Here is an 18,201-nt window from a genome sequence, read left to right as displayed (position 1 = left end):
GGCCATTTTACCCAAGCTCAATATGAAGAAAATGACAAGAAAACAAACCATGCTAATATCCAACAAACATTTATTTGTGAATTCTATGACAAACAGGAGGCAGTTATAATATCTTGTTTTACAAGCTACATCGGTCAGAAAAACAAACAAACTCCCCAACCTTTTTAAAAATCGACTTGGATCAAATGTTCTCATTTTACTCATTTAACGTTTGCTGCTTTTTTCCCCATCAGCTTCAAAATGCACCTATGTACAGAAGAAATGCTCAAGTGTGGTCTATAAAGGGAGAGAGCTACATACTTCCACAGCGACCTGGTTCAGATCAGCTGTTGACATTCAGCTTTTCTCAAAGAAACAAACGGAAAGAGAGAGTACAAACCTTTCATTTCTTTTCAAGTTGCAATACAAGGGGACACATTTCCTTACCATGTACTCATTTTATTTATCTTTCATTGCATTCTCCTTTTATTCAAGAAACAAGCGTTATTAAAAAAAAAGACGAGTAATAGTATATAAAGCGAATATACAGGCAGTCTTTAGGTAATAGTTTAGCTAACATTATGAACAGCTAAGAATTCATTTACATATGCCCGGAGTGTAATAATCATATGAATGGTATGGAAACACATTAAAAAAAGATTCATGTTGCTTTTCTTACAGGTTTACAGACACACAGGAAATAATGAGACTCATGGTTTGTGCCATGCAACCTGTACGAAACTCATCAGTTATTGGCTGGTGATGCGGTGGGACCTGTAGAAATGTCTGTCATTGACGGTAGATGTCTAGTACTTATAACCTGAGGGGGAGCAAATGGAACACCTGACAGGCAGGTGGAAAGGCTGGAGAGGCAGAGACAAACCTGACAGATGACATCAGAGTCGGACAGAGATTTGAGTCTTACTACTGCGTCGTTTTAGATCTTTATAGTAAATGCAAGAAATATATATCCACGTTGCAGTAAATACCAGTAGGAGCTGCGAGGTGTATTTCCAGCTATGATGTGTCACATCTGATTTTTTTAAGTACAACTACGTAATTGTTTGTGTTAAAATCAGCTAAAACATGTAACATGTGTCCTCTAATGTTACATGAACCCAGCATCAAACAACTGTGGCAGTTTCATCCACAACCTGAACATTTACTGGAATCACCTACTGTGTCTAAAATACCTGCCTATGCTCGACTATATATCGCAATATCAGCCGAAAACAAAAGACAGGAGGTTGGCTAAACATTTAACCAAAACATAACCTTGGTTCAAATTTTCAACCATTTGGAGATCTGGTCACACAAAAGTTAAACAAAATTTCTAGGGCTGTGTACTCCTTACACTAAGATCCCTTATTGGTTTGCAACACGTATTGTCCGTCACAATGTATGTAGTAGAGCAACCATTGAAGAAACAAAAATCAGTCTGCACCTACTGTAAAACAACAAATTAAGACATTTTAGCTTAACTCCATGTAATTAGTCATTGTGCAGCTTGTACTTGGTTGGATCCAAATATTTGCAGAAAGGTAAGTAGCGGTTTAATTAAACCAAGAGATCTTTGTAGAGCATAGACCATAAAAATAATGGATGTAGCAGCCGTGACCTCAACCATTGCTTTGTAGACTGCCGTTTTAAAACCTTGAGTTTGTTAATATAATACATCCATGGCTGGAAATAAGATAGAATGCAGGTTTAAGGCACTTCTGTATTTGCTTCACTTTTCAGACCTGGAAGCTCCGTCCATTATTTTTAAAGTCTATGTTGTAGAGCACAAGCACAAAGTGACCTTCTTAGTGACAGCGAGACTAAATCACAACGGGACTGAGGCCCTGGTATACTGACATTAAATATGTTCAGCTAAAGATACATTAGTCTTGTGTTTTGTGTTATTTAATGACATATCTCAGATAGTAATGGTGAGGTAGAGCAGAATATGGCAAACCTTCTTGTGCTAAAGAATGTTTTTTCATCCATATTATTGAGTTGGGCAATATAGGGAACTTTTGAAAAGATCTACATTTAAATTACTGCATAAATATTTGTACTGAAATTATAAATGATCAAATGACACAATTGGTTTTGTAAATTGTGCCAACATTTCTCTAATATTTTTTTAGATTTGTTTCAGGTTTGTGTTTGCATTTTGCCAATTAAAACAATCCTATTAAATGTTTAGACCCAATTGGCATTTAGTTGCCCTTGTACATGTTACATGAATTTCAAATGTGATGGATTAATGGTTTATTATGATAGATTATAGTTTTATAGATTATAGTTTTGCAGTGAAAAGAAGAAATGGTGCCAGACCTAATATTAGGCTATGAAATACATCCATTTGTGGCGTGCGGTGGGAGAGACTGTGGGATGACTTACTCATTACTGGACTGTGGTTACACTCTGTAATTGTGTATCAACTTCTCAAGCTCTTTTTGTTTTTTTACGGTATACAGACATTTTTCGATTCGGCAGTCATAATGAAGAGCCGCAACTTATGGGTCACATTGAATAGAAAAATGTATTCAGTCGTTTTTGATTTTACTCTTATAGCTACCTAGTCAGCTATCACTGCCTTGACATGCAGTATGTACTGTAATTTGTGCAAGAAGCTAGCATTAGTGGCTAATATTTGTCAAAAGTGGGAAATTACCAATCTTGATTCTTTTAACCTCTTGGTTGGAAGAAACATGGACGCCTGTAGCATTTGTTTGGCTAACTGTACAGGTTTTTACCAACTTTTTTGTTTCGGTCAGTATTCTGAAATTCATAGTGTTTTTAAAAAAATTGGGTCATTCTTGGAATGGCTGGAAATTGCTATGAATCTAACCAGAGACAGCTGTGTAGAAACAAATTACAAACCTTTGAGAGGAACCTTTCTGGATACTACAAACTGTGCATTTTCAGTGGAGTATGTCCTTAGAGTGTTTTATTTTTCCATGTAAACTAGTTCTGACATGCAGGTCACTGTAGCTGCTTTGCTATGAACCTGTTAGCTTGTTGCTAAGCGAGCTGTTTTCAGCATTTCCCCTTTTTCTACTGTTGTTAAAAACATAATATTCATTAGCATTAAGTTAATTCTCTTTAGTGACTATATCAGATGTGTTTTTTACTGGTGGAATAGATGTGCACTCAACCTTATTAGCTGTGCTTTTTGGGACACTTGTGAGCATTTTGATCAGATTATATGACTTAAGGGGTTGTTCACTTTTGAAGCAGTGACTGGTTTCAGACGCTTGGTTTTATACCAGCAGTTAGGGCTGGAATGGAGACAGACAGCATCATTTAGACTGTGGGTTTTCCTCACTGTGTTATTTAAATGCATACGCTGTTACTGTAATGCCCTATTTTAAACTGCTGAGTCATTAAATGGTGTGCCGAGATGGAGAAACGCTCGACTGCAGCTCATACACACACAGTAGGAGAGACATATTCAAATAGATGGTGAGCCCACAGCAGACTTTACACTAAATAGCACCATGACAACTAAATAGAAACAATAGAAACAACCAAGTAATATATCAGCAAAACATTCATATAAAATAAACAAAACAAAAATAATTTACTTTCCAGAAATACAATAATCCTTGGTATAAAAAAAGTTAATATAGTGTATATACTATATCCTACTATACCTGTAAACCATCTTGTCCTTGCACTGTGGTACAGTACTTCATTGTAGCTTTAGTACAGCCTGATCACAATTATGTGCATAAAAACAATCTTACCCATTAAAAAAAGGCCTGCTGGGTTTGTTTGTGTGTTTTTATATGGATTCCAGTTTTGGTGTGAGCTGACTAATAGGTAATCTGACAGGCACTTTGAATATATGTTCAATAGAAAGAGAACAACATGGCAAACAAAGGGATAGGAGAAAGAAATGGAATAAAATTCCCTCAAATATGATTGTTTTCAGTTTACAATATTTTCTTCAATTCACCAATAAGACCATTTGCGTCAGTCCACATGTAACATATTTTCAGTCTTTTACTTCTTTCCCAGATAATTCCCCTAAGTGTGCAGACATCCTACTAGACATTTTATATCGTTGGATCGGACTGTAGGTAGGAAAGGACATACATTTAAAATGATCAAATTAAATAAAACATTGTATGAATGTATTTCTTAAAAAGTAAAAACTGTCAGTGCTTTAACTACTCTGGCTGCAGATGGACAGTCACAGCTCTTAGCTTGTTACCAAGATTCATTTGTAATGCTACATTTTCAAAATGCGTACAGATTTCGTACAGTAGCTACGCCATTGGTGTAGTACTACAACATGAGGACAGTTGTGCGTGAGAGAAGAGCGGAGAGAGAGGAGGAAGTATTTTAAAACAACCTCCTTCACTAGACCTTGGAATGATGCACAGGTACACCAGAATGCTGAGAATTGAATGATTAAACGCACATACAAACACATAATAAAAGGAATGCATTGACTAAATACTTCTTGGACACTGGTTAGAGTTAATGAGCGTTTCTTGACGATGTTGGATGAACACTTTGAGTTTGGAGACACATCATTTCTGATCCCATAAAGCACAGAGGGTAGGGATGCACGATAAAGCTGATGGATATCAGGTCAATATCAGTATATTGTTATTAAAACATTTCTTAATTGTGTAAATCACTTTCTGAAAGTCATGTGTGACAGGAAAATTCAGTGTAAACCACCTTTATTTTCTGTACTTTTTCCTACAGAATGGAACACACTTTTACGTTTTGGTTTGGGCTTCTGTAGCATGACCCCATACTAGTTGTTGTGGCACTCTGAAGAACTGGTCAAATAAGATAAAATAGTGATGTGTCAGTGCATCTCTAAACAATGCCAAGTGGAATCTGCAGATGGGCTTTTAGGTTAACCTTGCAGTCAATCAGAAAGTGTGGCCAACTGAAATTTTTAGGACTGTGCACCACATGTCTTTATAAGATCATTAACGATCATCAAAGGGTTAACAATGAATCCTCTTCGGTGGAGAAATATCTCAAAAATATGAAACGAACAGGCACTTTCTGCCTGCTGTAACAGGTTGAAACCAAAACTATAATTTTTCCAATCTGACTCTGGAGGGGCAACACGTTTGAAGTAGTTTTTTTTTTTTTTTTTTTTACATCTACAAGGTTTAAGTCATGGCAAGAATGCCACAAAACGTGTTGCCAAAGTCTGTTTGGGAACACAGTAGACAGTTCCCAAACTCTAAACAAGCCTGGGGAGCTTTCTTGTTGTTAAGGTTCGCTACTCAACAACAATGGTAGAAGGTTCACTCAAATCAGTTCTCTGGTCTCATTTATAGAGGTGTCCAAGTCCAAACATCCATCAGTGGAGTTAGTCTGGCCATGATGGCGTGTGTAGTCCAATAGTCCTCGAGATCTTCCTTTTTCCTACTGTGATAGGAGAAACATTGAATGCTCATTTGCAGCTGAAGCAGAAGTGTCATCAAGAGATGGCGTTTTGAGATCCATGTTGGAGACACTCGCTGGAATGTTATTGTGCTAATCAATCAAAAAGGCATAATTGCATTTGCAAGCACAGCACATGTTTATGACACAGTTGAATGACTCTTCTGAGATCGATGGTTTCAGAGTTGCTACCACAATGTGGAAGATCTTTCCAGCTGTGATGGATGTCTCCTCTCCCGTTTTAGACTGTAGCTCCCAAAGGTACACATGCACTTTCGACATATTCCTACTGAGACGAAATCTTTTCTTCCTCCGTGCTTATCTGTAAATCCAACAGGGCTGCTGGTCAAACAGCTTGGTGGCAAGACAACGTCATCAAGGGGGATTTTCAACATCCAAAACTGACCATTTGTAGTACCTGTTATTCCTTAAATTGGGGGGATTTAGTAGATCCAGTCCTGACATCATAGTTTTACTTGTTAGACGCTCTTCAGTTCGTAGAGCTGTTCTTGTTAAGTTAAGTGTGTCAGATTATGTGTGTGTTTTATGTCCTGCTGGTAGTTTTGGGATGGTTGGATCTCTTGCTAGGTTGAAGTTTCAGTCCTCCCTTTCCTTGGCATCAGGATGGTACAGTCCAAGACAAGAGTGATATTGCCAGGGTTCTGTGTGGGTGTGCATGTTTTTATGAATGCGTGCATGTGGCAGTGGGTTTGTGGGGCAGTCTGTGCAATGTGCTAGCGGTGTGTGTTATGTTTGGCAGTGCACCTGTGTGGCAGGTTGTAGGTGTGTATGTACATTTGCTGATGCGAGAGGTGTGAGAAAGTGTGTTTTCATGGCAGTGGTGTACAGTGAAGAATCAGTATTGCTTGTGTGTGTGTGTTGCGTGTCTTTGATCGTGGCAGTAGAAGTGTCGTCACTCGTTGCAGGTGTCGCCCTTCTCCTCAGTTGCCGCCGGAGACTCTTGTTGGCGGTGATGGCAATGGCGAGGTGCTGCTCTTGATAGTCGGGGTTGGCAGGAAGACTGGGCAGCACAGTCACAGGGTGCATCCTGGGAAATGGAAAGCAAACATGCAGGTATGAATGTTTTTCTTTTTTTTTATGTAATACACGTTACATGTTTTTGAATTTTTGATTGAGTTCTAAAAATACCATACAAGTGTAAGATTTAGCTTCTCAACTACAGATTATGTTTTTGTGGAAATATTCAAATCTTTCTTCCCACCATCCCAGGCAGCCATCAGTTTCCACTATTTTCTATTTTCTATTTTTAAGATTGTTGACCCTATTATGGATAAGATTTGGGCGTGATGTTGAACTCAGCCTGTTCCAATCTGGGTCAGTTGTTGTTGGCAGTTAGCTAATAAACACATGCTGTTAGCTTTCCGATCCAGTCGCTGCCCATTGTTCTCATTGATGGGAATTAAGATTATTTTAAATGAAGTCCTCTATACTCCAGCTCTCACAAGAGAGTTTTTATTTTATTTATATATTTATTTATATATTTTATTTTATATTGCCCTAATCTCTCTATTCACCATCTCATCAAAATTTAGACTCTGTTTTGGTACAGGAACATCTTGCCTAGCAACGTGACTGTAATCGTAGTCTACCTATCTCCAAGTGTGTTGTCTGTGTATTTATTTATTCATTCATTCTTTTACTACAGTAAATGTAAATGTAAATAGACTGCATTTATATTGCGCTTTTATAATCTTAATGACTACTCAAAGCACTTTTACATAGTACAGGAACCATTCACTAGTCACACACATTCATACACTGTGGCCGAGGCTGCCATACAAAGGTGCCACCTGCTCATCAAATAAACATTCACACTCATTTACACTCTGATGGCGCAGCATCGGGAGCAATTGGGGGTTCAGTGTCTTGCCCAAGGACACTTCGACATAGGACTACAGGGCCGAAAAGTAGTTCAAATGAACTGGCCTATGTAATGTAATGGACAATTCCACTTCCAACCTGTAGCGGAAAACAACAAAGCGGAAAAAAGTTCTCTAGTGTTGCTTTAATGTACATGGGCTACAACAAGCAAAACCACTGGTTTTAAGTTTAAAATAAAAACGCATAAATCTTCCTTCTCCAACACAGCTCGACACCACTCTTGAAATTAACATCAATAACAAGGGTGCTATATTTGCTCTTTATGACAGTATTGCAGTATTCTCGCCTTCATCTGCTATTATAGCTAGACAAAATTGGGAGGTTGATCTGGAAACATGTTCTAAATAGGATCCCTTCCTCCTCCATTTGCAGCCGTCATAGTCTTATCCAATTTAAATTCATTCATTGGATATATTGGACTAAAGTTAGGTTAGCAAAAATCAAACCAGAGATAGATCCTACATGTGATAGGTGCAGGCAGGCCCCAGCTTCTCTGCTTCGCATTCTGTCTTTTGTCCAAGTTTGAGTGGTTTCTGGAAATTTATTTTTAATTCTATGTCAGTTGCACTGGACTCTGTAATTAAGCCTTGCCCACTTGTTGCACTTTTTTGTCTCTCCACAAAAACTGCAAATTTGTCAAACCTCTATAACGGTGCGCTCGCCTTCTGTACTTTAATAACTTTAATGTATTGTTTTATTTATTTTCTATATATTTTTTCTATCGAATAACTACAATTGCCATAGAGGATGTGATTGTTGTTGAAAATGTAGCTATGTGCTATCTGTATGTTTGTTATACGTTTGTTAAACATTATTTTTTATAAAAATAAATAAATAAATGAATTTCCAATGGCCGCACCTCCATCCCAGGTCCTGCAGCCCCTGCGTTGCTCATCGTTTCTTTCCCTCCTCCCATGATATTGACCATCTCCTCCCCGGCTGTTTGTCTCATAAACCTCTTATTGACAATCTTGGTCACATTGTCGTTGCTTGCAGCCAGCACTCCGAGTCCTCCAACTCCAGCTGACACACACTCTGGCTTGGGCTCATCCACGCTGACAAAACTCCCTATGACACCCAGGCTGCCATGGGAGTCTCTTTGCACTCTCTCCCCAGGCAGGGTGACTCCTCCTTGGCCACGGCTGCTGCAGTCATTCCTAAAAAACTCCTGGACCAGGCCTCCGTACCGCTGAGAGCCGGGTTCAGATCCACAAGCTGCCACCCCGGAGGGTTTCCCTGCAGCAGGAGGCTGTGGTGCTGGACTGGCTCCTAATCAAAAACAGGGATCCAAGACAGGTATTATGATTATTTCTATAAATTGTAGTTTACAGGACTAATTGAATCCTGGAGGCATGCTTGCACTGTGAAGTCAATGACATTCAACAGGAATGGAGACTTTGGATGTCAAAGCAAGATTGTGAATTTTCCCTTATGGTAGAAGTTTGTGTTCCCCCTCTGCCTTCTAGTAGTAATTTAATTCACCTATTCTAGACAAAACCATAATCACATTCAACACGACAGTTATATTGTGTTACTACTGTGTACTCCCCTGCATACTACACGTGATATCATTTAGCTGTTATTTATTTTTTAAAACCTGTGCTTTTCCTACTGTGACATGTCAAAATGTCTTCCATGAAAAAGGTTTTATTTTAAAGGTGCTCTAAGCGATGTTGGGTGACGTCACTTCTTGTTGACGTTCGAAGTATTGTCAAACAAAACGGAGGCTAGCTCGCCCCTCCCTCCTCCTCATCCCGTCCCCTCCCCCTCCCTTCCGCGCACTAACCCCGCCAAGACCCCCACCCCCAAATCCTTCTTGTCGGTTATTGGCTGGAACACTGTTTGTTATATTTCGTGGTGCAGGTTGGCACAGTTTATTTTTGTTGCCGTTTGTGGAGCCTGGGCTGTCTACAGAGACTGCGTTTTTTTTTTTACAGTGTGTTCAGGGGAAAGGCAGCTCGCCTGAGTGAGGAGATGTTTGCTGTATGTGACAAAAAATGTTGTAGCCTAAAAAACGCGTGACATCGCTTAGAGCACCTTTAATACGGTATCTTACCTCCGTCAGCCCTCCAGAGCAACTCTGTGCTTCCAGAGTGTTCCACCACGCTGAAGAGGCTGGAGAGGCCATCGGTGAGGCCGTTGAGCACGGGGCTGTCCCTGGTGGTGGTGGAGCGAGCCCAGGCCGAGCCTCCTCCTCCACTGAAGGATCTTTGGTGGAGGCTCCACAGGCTCCGGTCCCTGGAGGACGAACTCCCATCCAGTCTTGAAGTGGAGCCTAAAAACAAAACAGTTGGATGTCTCGTACTCCCAAACAACAGTGTTTACTAGGGCTGCTCGATATGAGGAAAATATGCGATAACGTTGAACGCAATTAACGATATTACTTGCGATAAATAAACAGATATTAAAGTGTACTCAGTTCTGCATTTCTTCTACTTTCAGTATTCTGCTAAAATACAACAAATTGCTTGTTGAATTTAAAACAAATGAAAAGAAATCGTGTCCAACATTATTTGATTGAACAAACTGAACACTGAACTGAATGACCGTCACCGTACATTTTAATGTGCAGTTTTCCACTCATGTTTTCTAACTAACTAAAACTAGCTAACAAAAAGAATCTGAGTGCCTTTCGCAATATGTCGCAGCCTTTCGCGATGTGTTCATTCCATCAGGTGAAATTGCGATAACGATTAAAAAAAACAATATATTGTGCAGCCCTTTATGTTGAAGATTTATTAGGCACGTCATGGAGCCGTGTTATCAATCACAGAAAACCATCAGAAAGTGGCTTAAAAATTGTCTTGTGATTAAAAGCACTCTGACTCCAAGGATGTTAAAGCCTTAGTGCGTAATTTTTTGATATTAATGAACGTCCGTTACATTCAAGCCATTGCCAAACGAGTTGCTACAAAGCCAATCAAGACTATCGGCTTTAAAACAAATGTTCAGAGGACAAAAATCAAATTACCAGAAGACACTCTGCGTTGTAGTTTCGGTGATCCATACTTGGGTGAACAGCATGGCCTCTCGATGCGGCTGTGAACTTTATCCAGGGATGACGATATCTGCCGGGTTCGGGCCGACGCTAGCGAGGAGGTTGTTGTTGAGGGGCGAGAAGACCAGGCTTTGGAGTGTAACCCCGTCCCCCTGCTGCTGTGAAGGTTGTCGGTTTGAAGCCCGATGCTGACGTACTGTGCAGCAGTCTGCGTGGACCTGGTAGACATTCCCATCGCCTGGGTGGAGAAATGGAAGTGATGGAGAATGTTTAGTGTGTTGGGAAGGAGAAGATGCAATACAGAGTAATAGTAACAGCTACTGAAGAGAGATCATTTGGAATATGACGCTTTCCCTAAACCTACACAAGGCAACCGCATGTGTTAGTATATTGCAGACATCTCCATCTTAAACTGTGAAGGTTTTATTATTATTTAGTAACATCTGTCGGTGTAGTCACATTATTTTAACCTGTTTCCAGTTCAAATCAGATTGTTTTAAGATTTTTTTACAGCACTAAGAATTACTGCACTTAATTACTGACTTACTTCTTACTACACTGAAAAAAATGAAAATAAGCCTTTCAGAATAAAAAACACAACAACCAAAATTACTTAGGATGAAAAATCATAACTAGAGGTATTAAAATGGGATTATTATGAATCTGACTGTATGTATTGTTCATACATGAAATCATCCCACTATTATATACTCTAAAAAATATTTTAAAAGTCTCTTCTCATGAACAGAAAAAAACAAACATTTTGGCAATAGGCCTTGGACACATACATGTTAGAGTTACCTGAAGTCCCATGGCCAAAATAAAATAGTTATATTTTCAGTATATTTCAATATGTTGTGCCGTCTTTGGTGCATAAAAATTAGCATAAAGGCCATTAGTTGGACTATAAAATCAGACTTCTCATCGTTCAAGAAAACTATCAAAAGAAACTACCTGACTCCCAGGTTCCTTGGTGGATTTCCTCTCCAGAGAGGAAGAGCGTATGGCCTGGCGTACACAGTTGGTCATCTCCTTCATGTCATCACTTAAGTTGGCTGAAATATCCCCGATCTCCAGGCCGCGGAAAGCTGACGGGGACGTCAACCCATCAACCGATCTGCCAACGCCGTTTTTGGCGACACTGGGGATCGAACCGGCGATACAGCCACTTCTGCTCTCCAGCAGCTCCCTGTGCTGCTTGGACAGTGAGCTCAGCCACTGCTCATAAGAGGACGAAAAGGAGGATGGAGGTTGCTGCTGCTGAACCTCAAGGGTTTCCACCGCAGCCACGTCCACGTCCGAGCCACTCAGTCCCGGGGAAGAGCTCCCGTTATGGGCCTGCTGTGGCTCTTTGGCCTCCTGGCTCCTTCTTCTGTGCTCCATGCGTCGTACGGCAGGAGGGCTGTAGTAGATCCGGATGCCGGTGCGGTCTGGAGCAGTGTAGCTTCTCTGGACAGACTCCAGATCCAGCTCTGAGCCTACTAAGCTGCTGCAGGAGCCACTGGGGCCATCCCAGGTTTTACAGGTGTCCCCAACCTCCGGGGTCTAAGATGAGATGAGAGAGTGGGGACACGAGGAAACCAGTTTAAAATAATTATCAGTATACATTTTTACTATGTTACTATGTAAGGACATCAAATATATCTGCCAACATTAATTATTAATGTCTAAATTCCAGAGATGAGTATAGGATTTATAAATTAAACTTATAGTATATAGAAATACATTCATGGCCCTAATTTAACGATCTGAAACGCAAGTATGAAGCGCAAAACGCAAGTATCTTTGTGGGCGGATCTCGGGCGCTGTTGCTATTATACCGGCGGGATAAATGAGTCTTGCGCCCGATGCAAATCTAAAATGGGTTGGTCTGAAGTAGCTAGGTGTGGTTTGGGCGTAACGTGAAAATAACCAATCAGAGCGTCATCTCACATTCCCTTTAAGAGCAGGCGCGCTTGTTCCATGGCAGATTGCAAAGTAATAAATGCCCGTCTGGCGATGGCCGGGTGGCGATGTTGCTGAGGCCTCTCGGGCGCATCTCCTCAAGTGGATAGGATTGCTGCAGCCATGGAGGCTCCAAACGCACCACCTGCTCCTGTTGCGCGCATTACTCCCGGACCAGATTCCGCCGGAGTGTCCAATCCCACCGTAGTTCAACATCACGTCTCCTGAAGTCCTCTAATATTTCCTCATTTATGTCATCAACACATCCATGGTTCATGGAAATGTTGTGTAAAACACAACAAGCCACAAAGAATGCTGCAACTTTTTGAGGACTGTACTGTAAAGTGCCTCCTGATCTATCCAAACACCTGAAGCGCATTTTCAGTAATATTTTTCTGAAACTGCAAAATAGCACCAGGTAACGTTTGTGCCGGAACACGCCTCCTCTTTTCGCTGAACCGCCCCCGGGAGCGCAAATACATTCCCTAATTTACCGACGTGCGTCTGTGGAGGGAAAAGTCCGCTGTGTGTCGGGTGCAAAATAGGAATGATACATGCGTCGGTGTACAAAGGCAATTGCGCTGAGTCCAAGATAGGGCCCTCAGTCTTTGTTTTACTAGTCTAAAAAATAATAGTAAAGAAATCACAATAAACTGCAGTAAATGTATAAAATCACAACTTTACCTCATTGGTTAGGTAGGTCCAATTCTTCCTGGTGAGGTCACCCAGCTCTGCGACTGCAAACTGGATCCTCGCCTCCTGATTGGCTGTCCCGTTGACTTCTGCGCCGTTCAGTTCTGATGTGGATTTTGTTCTTTTCATTGAAAGAGGAGGAAAGAGTTGATGAGAATTGAGAAGAAAAGTCATGCTCTGCTTTTTACGAAGACAAATTTACACTCGTTTATGACGCCATTTTGCAAATAAAAAGCATTAATGAAACAGTTCTTAACTAACAAAGTTTATTAAAGACATTTTCTGATGTCTTCCACATTACATTAGGGATTCATATTTAAACTAAGTACTGTAAGGTAATGTGTTTAAAACGTTTACCTTGGTGATCCTGTTCCATTAGTGATAACTGTGTCTGCAGAGGACTCGCCGCCTAATGACTTTGACTGAGGACAACAACAGAAAACCTGATTGTCACAGAAGTACTTTCTTAACAGCTTATTAGCATTTAAAAGACCTGCATCATCCACGCAAATTCTTCCTGTAGCATTTTGTATTTCTGCCCTTTTTCAAAACCCTGAATGACATCCACTTTAAACACATTCCTTTCATTGCCATCATCTAGAGCGGTTTTGGCAGGAGAAAGTGAAGACTGACGAGTATAATCTATCTGTTGCAGACAGCATGCACACACAACACACAACACACACACACACACACACACACACACACACACACACACACACACACACACACAGATGGTGCTTTCTAAATCAGTGTGTTTCACACTTGAGAGGTGATCTCACACTCTGAAGCCATTTCCCCTCAGAGGAAGAGGGGAAAGAGACAGAGTGAGAAAGTGGAAGAGGGGAAAAGGACATATGCAGATCATGTGTTTAGTTGTTAAGATACACTGATGGACTGTTCCAACTTCAACTCACTGAACTGCAGACCAGGAAGCTAAATATACACTAGTTAATTGATTCCCAAACAGGGGTACTTGTACCCAAGGTTGTGGAGTAGCTCAACTAATTTAAAAATGAGGAAATCACATTGAGTTAGGTGTAACACCTGAACACCATGTGTTGGAGTGCGAATTTATGTTACTACCATCAGGGCGCAGATACAATCTTCCACGATGCACGAAAAATAGGTTCAAAAGGTCATTTATTCCTGCTGCCATTAGCATTGTGAATGGCTTTCTTAAAATCTAACTTGTAATTATTTTGTTTGTTTTTTGGTGTGCTTGCTGTCTATGTAGCCTACTGCTGGCTGTAAACCGAATTGCCCTTCGGGGATAATAAAGATACCTTGAACCTTGATGTGTTAAGAGCATAGACGTAGCAGCAGGGATGTCACCCATTGGCTTGTGGACTACTGTTTTAAAGCCTCGAGTTTGCAAAAAAAATCCTAGGATGGCTAATGGGAAAGGCATGACCCGGACTTTATGTACTGTATGTTTTCTTTTAAGTTTTAGTTTCACCATAAAACCACCCCAACCTCCTATTTCAACTGGAAATGTGTCCAATTTTAAAATAACTCAGGTCCAACTGACACAAAAATCCAACTATTTTTACACTTGCTGGCCTGATGGGGGCATTATGAACAAATGTGAGATGTCTTTGAAAGGCCCAACAGTATTAATCCAAGTAAAGTAGACAGTAGATACAATTTGTGGGTTACAGAGCATGACCCAGACACACTCAGAGAGACTGAGACTGAAGAGTGAATTGAAGTACAGTAAAACAAGCTTCGGTCTCCTGCCAAGTTTCCAATGTAGGACACGGTCACTTAATGGAAGGAGTGAGATGGGGTCAAACTCAACAGACAGGAGGAAGGAAAAGGAGGGGAAATGAACGAGAAGGGGAAAGAAAGGAGGGTGAGAAAGGGAGGACAAAGATGCCCTCAGACTGAAAACCTCAAAGGAAACAGCCACAGCAGACAGAGGAGAAATAATGGAGGAGTGCTGACCTACTAACCGTGTATCTGGATCTTTCTGTCTGTGTGTATTTGTGGAAAAACTAAACTCCTAACTAATGACTACTTTAAAACAATGATGCAATCCCTCCTCATCCCTCCCAGACATGTTGCAGCAGCTTGGCAGTGACTGCACTGGTGTATAATCAGCAGACTGACCATGTCTTCCTGGTGACCTCACCTTATCATTAAACTGCAGCTCAGCCATAGTAAGACAATAACACCAGAGAGGGTTCTCCTTACTCACATTATGGCATTAAGAGCTGTGTGGTTACTGTCAGCGTCGGCATTTTTGGTCTATTTTGACATGTCTAGTAGGGCTGCAACTAAAAAGTATTTCCATTGTTGGTTAATGTGTCGACTATTTTCTCAAAAATTGGTTAGTTGGGGTAACACTTTTGGGTGTTATATCATCCTTATTGCAATTGCTCTCCAACCCTAATTCTTGGTAAATTTTCATTACACTTCAGAGAAATCTGTGAAATCATCAGATGAAATTGGATGTACTGGGTCAACCAAGGAACACACATCTGATCCAATGACTCAATATACTTTAGATGTCCTTATCTCAGACATACAGCCTCATCCTCTCAGATTCCATCATCCCAACCTGCTCCTTATCCTTCTTCATCTTTGACATTTCTCTCTCTCTCTTTTTCTCTTTTTTTTTTTTTTTTTTTTTTTTCACAAGCCGCACACACACACACACACACACACACACACACACACACACACACACACACACACACACACACACACACACACACACACACACACACACACACACACACACACCCTGTCATACCTTCCCCTGTTGTGCAGTGGCCTCTCCCAGTCTCTGCTCCCACTGAGCTCTCTCCTGGCTGAACCTCTCCAGCAGCTCCAGCTTCTCCCTGCCCCAGTTCCTCTCTCCGATCTGAAGCTGATTGGTCCACAGGTAGGTCACAGCGGGAAGACAAGAAGAAGAGGCAAACATCAGAGGAGGAGGAAATAAATGAATGTGGAGTGCACACCACCAGAATATGAATTTAACAAAGATGTCCAGTAAAACTTAAGTCTTGAACAAGCACACAAATTGAATAACAGGCTTTCTTCTAAGTTTTTATAACTCGAAATTTAACAGGTTTCTAAAGGTGTGGATACACTAGGCCAAAAATCGGCTGTTGGACAGTCTGGCGAGGTCAGTGACTCAAATCTGTTCGGTGTGTCCCGTGCTGTCGTCAGTCTGGGGGACTGTCGGCGTTCATATTCGCCGAGCTCACATGTTCAGTCGGCGGCAGGGCAGTTGGGACTCACCCGGAAATGGGGAGCGGAATGACGTGACTAGAGTCTCTCAAAATCTGACGAAAATCTTTTAATCTGACCTTTGTTGAGCTGAAATGAAGACAGATTCAGCAACTGCATGGCCTATTTCTCGCTTAAAATGTTTTCAGAAACATGTTTCAGTGAACTATTTTAGTACCATATGAGATCGTGTTCTGAACGGCCGCCATGACAGTCTGGCTTTGAATTTCCGGAGAAAACAAACCCATGTGACGCGTTCGTCCAATCAGCTGCCGGTTTTCATTTCTTGGGCAACAATACAGAGTAGCGCCGCCTGCTGCTATGTAGACGTATTACGTTTCTCAAGTTGGTGTTGCCTCAGTGTGTTCCGAGGCAGTTTTTTGGACCTCAGGGACGCGACTGATCAACGGTCGGCCGTCGGCTTAGTGTGTCAGCACCTTAAAGCACACAGATTGATAATCTCCATATAACTATTATATATAAGTATAAGCCCTTGTGTTTTTACAGTTTGCAAATAACTGCCTTTTAAGCCAACTTCGTCCATGAACCTTTTTCACACAGACATTTTGACTTGTCATAGAAGGAAAAGCACAGCTGAAAGTGATAACCTTAACAATGGCTCACTTCCATCAAGTGTCCCAGTAAGCTATTTCAGTGAGTCAGCATGCACAATACCAGGGCCTCTCCTAAGTGGAATGCAGCCATCATTAATGGTTTTGAATACACCTGTGCTTTTCCTACTATGACATGTCAACATGTCTGCCGTGAAAAAGATCTATTCACAGACACATTTACCTGTTTAGTAAGGTCCATCACAGCTGCGTAGGAGTCGGCCAGGAGGTGTTGGTGTTCTTCACACTCCCTCTTCTGTGCCACCTTCAGGTCTGGAGGATCCAGTGCATCAGTGGCAGACAGACCTACTGCTGCTGCTTTGCCTGCTTTGGTCTCAAACTGAAAGGAGAAAGGCATAGAGATCATGGTTAATATCAAAATGACACCCATGTTTCCTTACACCCTAAGTATGGGTGGTCTTTATGTGGAGATCCTTCTTTTTTTGTCATATTTTTTCGGCAATATCATTGGGTCCTTAGTAAAGAGGGTGGACAGCTTTAAGTACCTTGGTGTCCACATCACAGAGGGTCTGACCTGGGCGCTGCATACTGACTCGGTTGAGAGAAAGGCATGGCAGAGTCTGTTTTACCTCAGACACCTGAGGAAATTCCGGGTAGCCCCTCAAATACTGAGCAATTTCTACTCCTGCATCATTGAGCATGATGTTCATGTTGCTTAAAGGGTATGATATGGTATGGACTGAGTGTGGAAAGAAATGCTCTGCTCCTATCTTTCCACTCTGAAGATCTCTCGCCATCCTTCTCACCCCTTCACACTCTCTGTACTGCTTTCTCACCCTCTATTTCGAGCTCTCTCACCCCTTTTTTTCCCCACTCTCCATAAATCTGGCCTGCTGTCACAGAGCCTGTAGGTGGGATCGCTTGATTTTTGTATGAGCAGCTCTGCTTTCCCTTTTCCTCTGTCTGAGCCGCATAGTTCACACAGCCGACACTACCAGCCCCATCAATCTGACACACACACACACACACACACACACACACACACACACACACACACACACACACACACACACACACACACACACACACACACACCCATCAATTCTCTCTCAGTCTGGCTCTGTGGCACTGGCGTCCATATATGGTGCTAATGGGACTGTCTGGCAGCCAATCACAGCGTAACTCACACACACACTTATCCCAGCTCCCGTCTCCTATGGCAACAGAGCATTGCTCATTAGCGATGAGCGCGGCCTAACTAGCCACACGTCTTAACGAGGTTTACTGCTGAGGCGTTTAGAGGGAGGCGATTTTACTGGATGACTGCCATTTATTGGTGGATCAGAGACGTCTGGTTCACGACTCGCTACTCACCATAAGTTCAATTACTTCAATTTATTCAACTAAAATCACGAATATAAAAACATAGATTTATTAATTAGGTTTTAGCTGAATAATCTCATTAGT

At 41.4% G+C, this 18,201-nt stretch overlaps 1 protein-coding gene across 1 annotated transcript in view; it reads right to left on the bottom strand.

Moving 5' to 3' along the window:
• Nucleotides 1–52: 52 nt before the first annotated feature.
• Nucleotides 53–18,201, bottom strand: part of soga1 (suppressor of glucose, autophagy associated 1) — a 104,706-nt gene continuing 86,557 nt past the window's right edge. Inside the window, exons 17-25 of the mRNA XM_039800448.1 lie at nt 16,958–17,113; nt 15,684–15,800; nt 13,283–13,347; nt 12,917–13,046; nt 11,243–11,833; nt 10,262–10,526; nt 9,347–9,565; nt 8,150–8,559; nt 53–6,436 (exon numbers count right to left, since the gene is read on the bottom strand). Coding sequence (XP_039656382.1) covers nt 6,302–6,436; nt 8,150–8,559; nt 9,347–9,565; nt 10,262–10,526; nt 11,243–11,833; nt 12,917–13,046; nt 13,283–13,347; nt 15,684–15,800; nt 16,958–17,113 — 2,088 coding nt within the window. The 3' untranslated portion in view covers nt 53–6,301. The remainder of the gene's footprint in view (nt 6,437–8,149; nt 8,560–9,346; nt 9,566–10,261; nt 10,527–11,242; nt 11,834–12,916; nt 13,047–13,282; nt 13,348–15,683; nt 15,801–16,957; nt 17,114–18,201) is intronic.

Source organism: Perca fluviatilis, chromosome 5, assembly GCF_010015445.1.
Source record: "Perca fluviatilis chromosome 5, GENO_Pfluv_1.0, whole genome shotgun sequence".
NCBI classification, from domain to species: Eukaryota; Metazoa; Chordata; class Actinopteri; order Perciformes; family Percidae; genus Perca; species Perca fluviatilis.
Note: the sequence above shows the minus strand (reverse complement) of the source record. Positions and strands in the feature narration are given on the sequence as shown.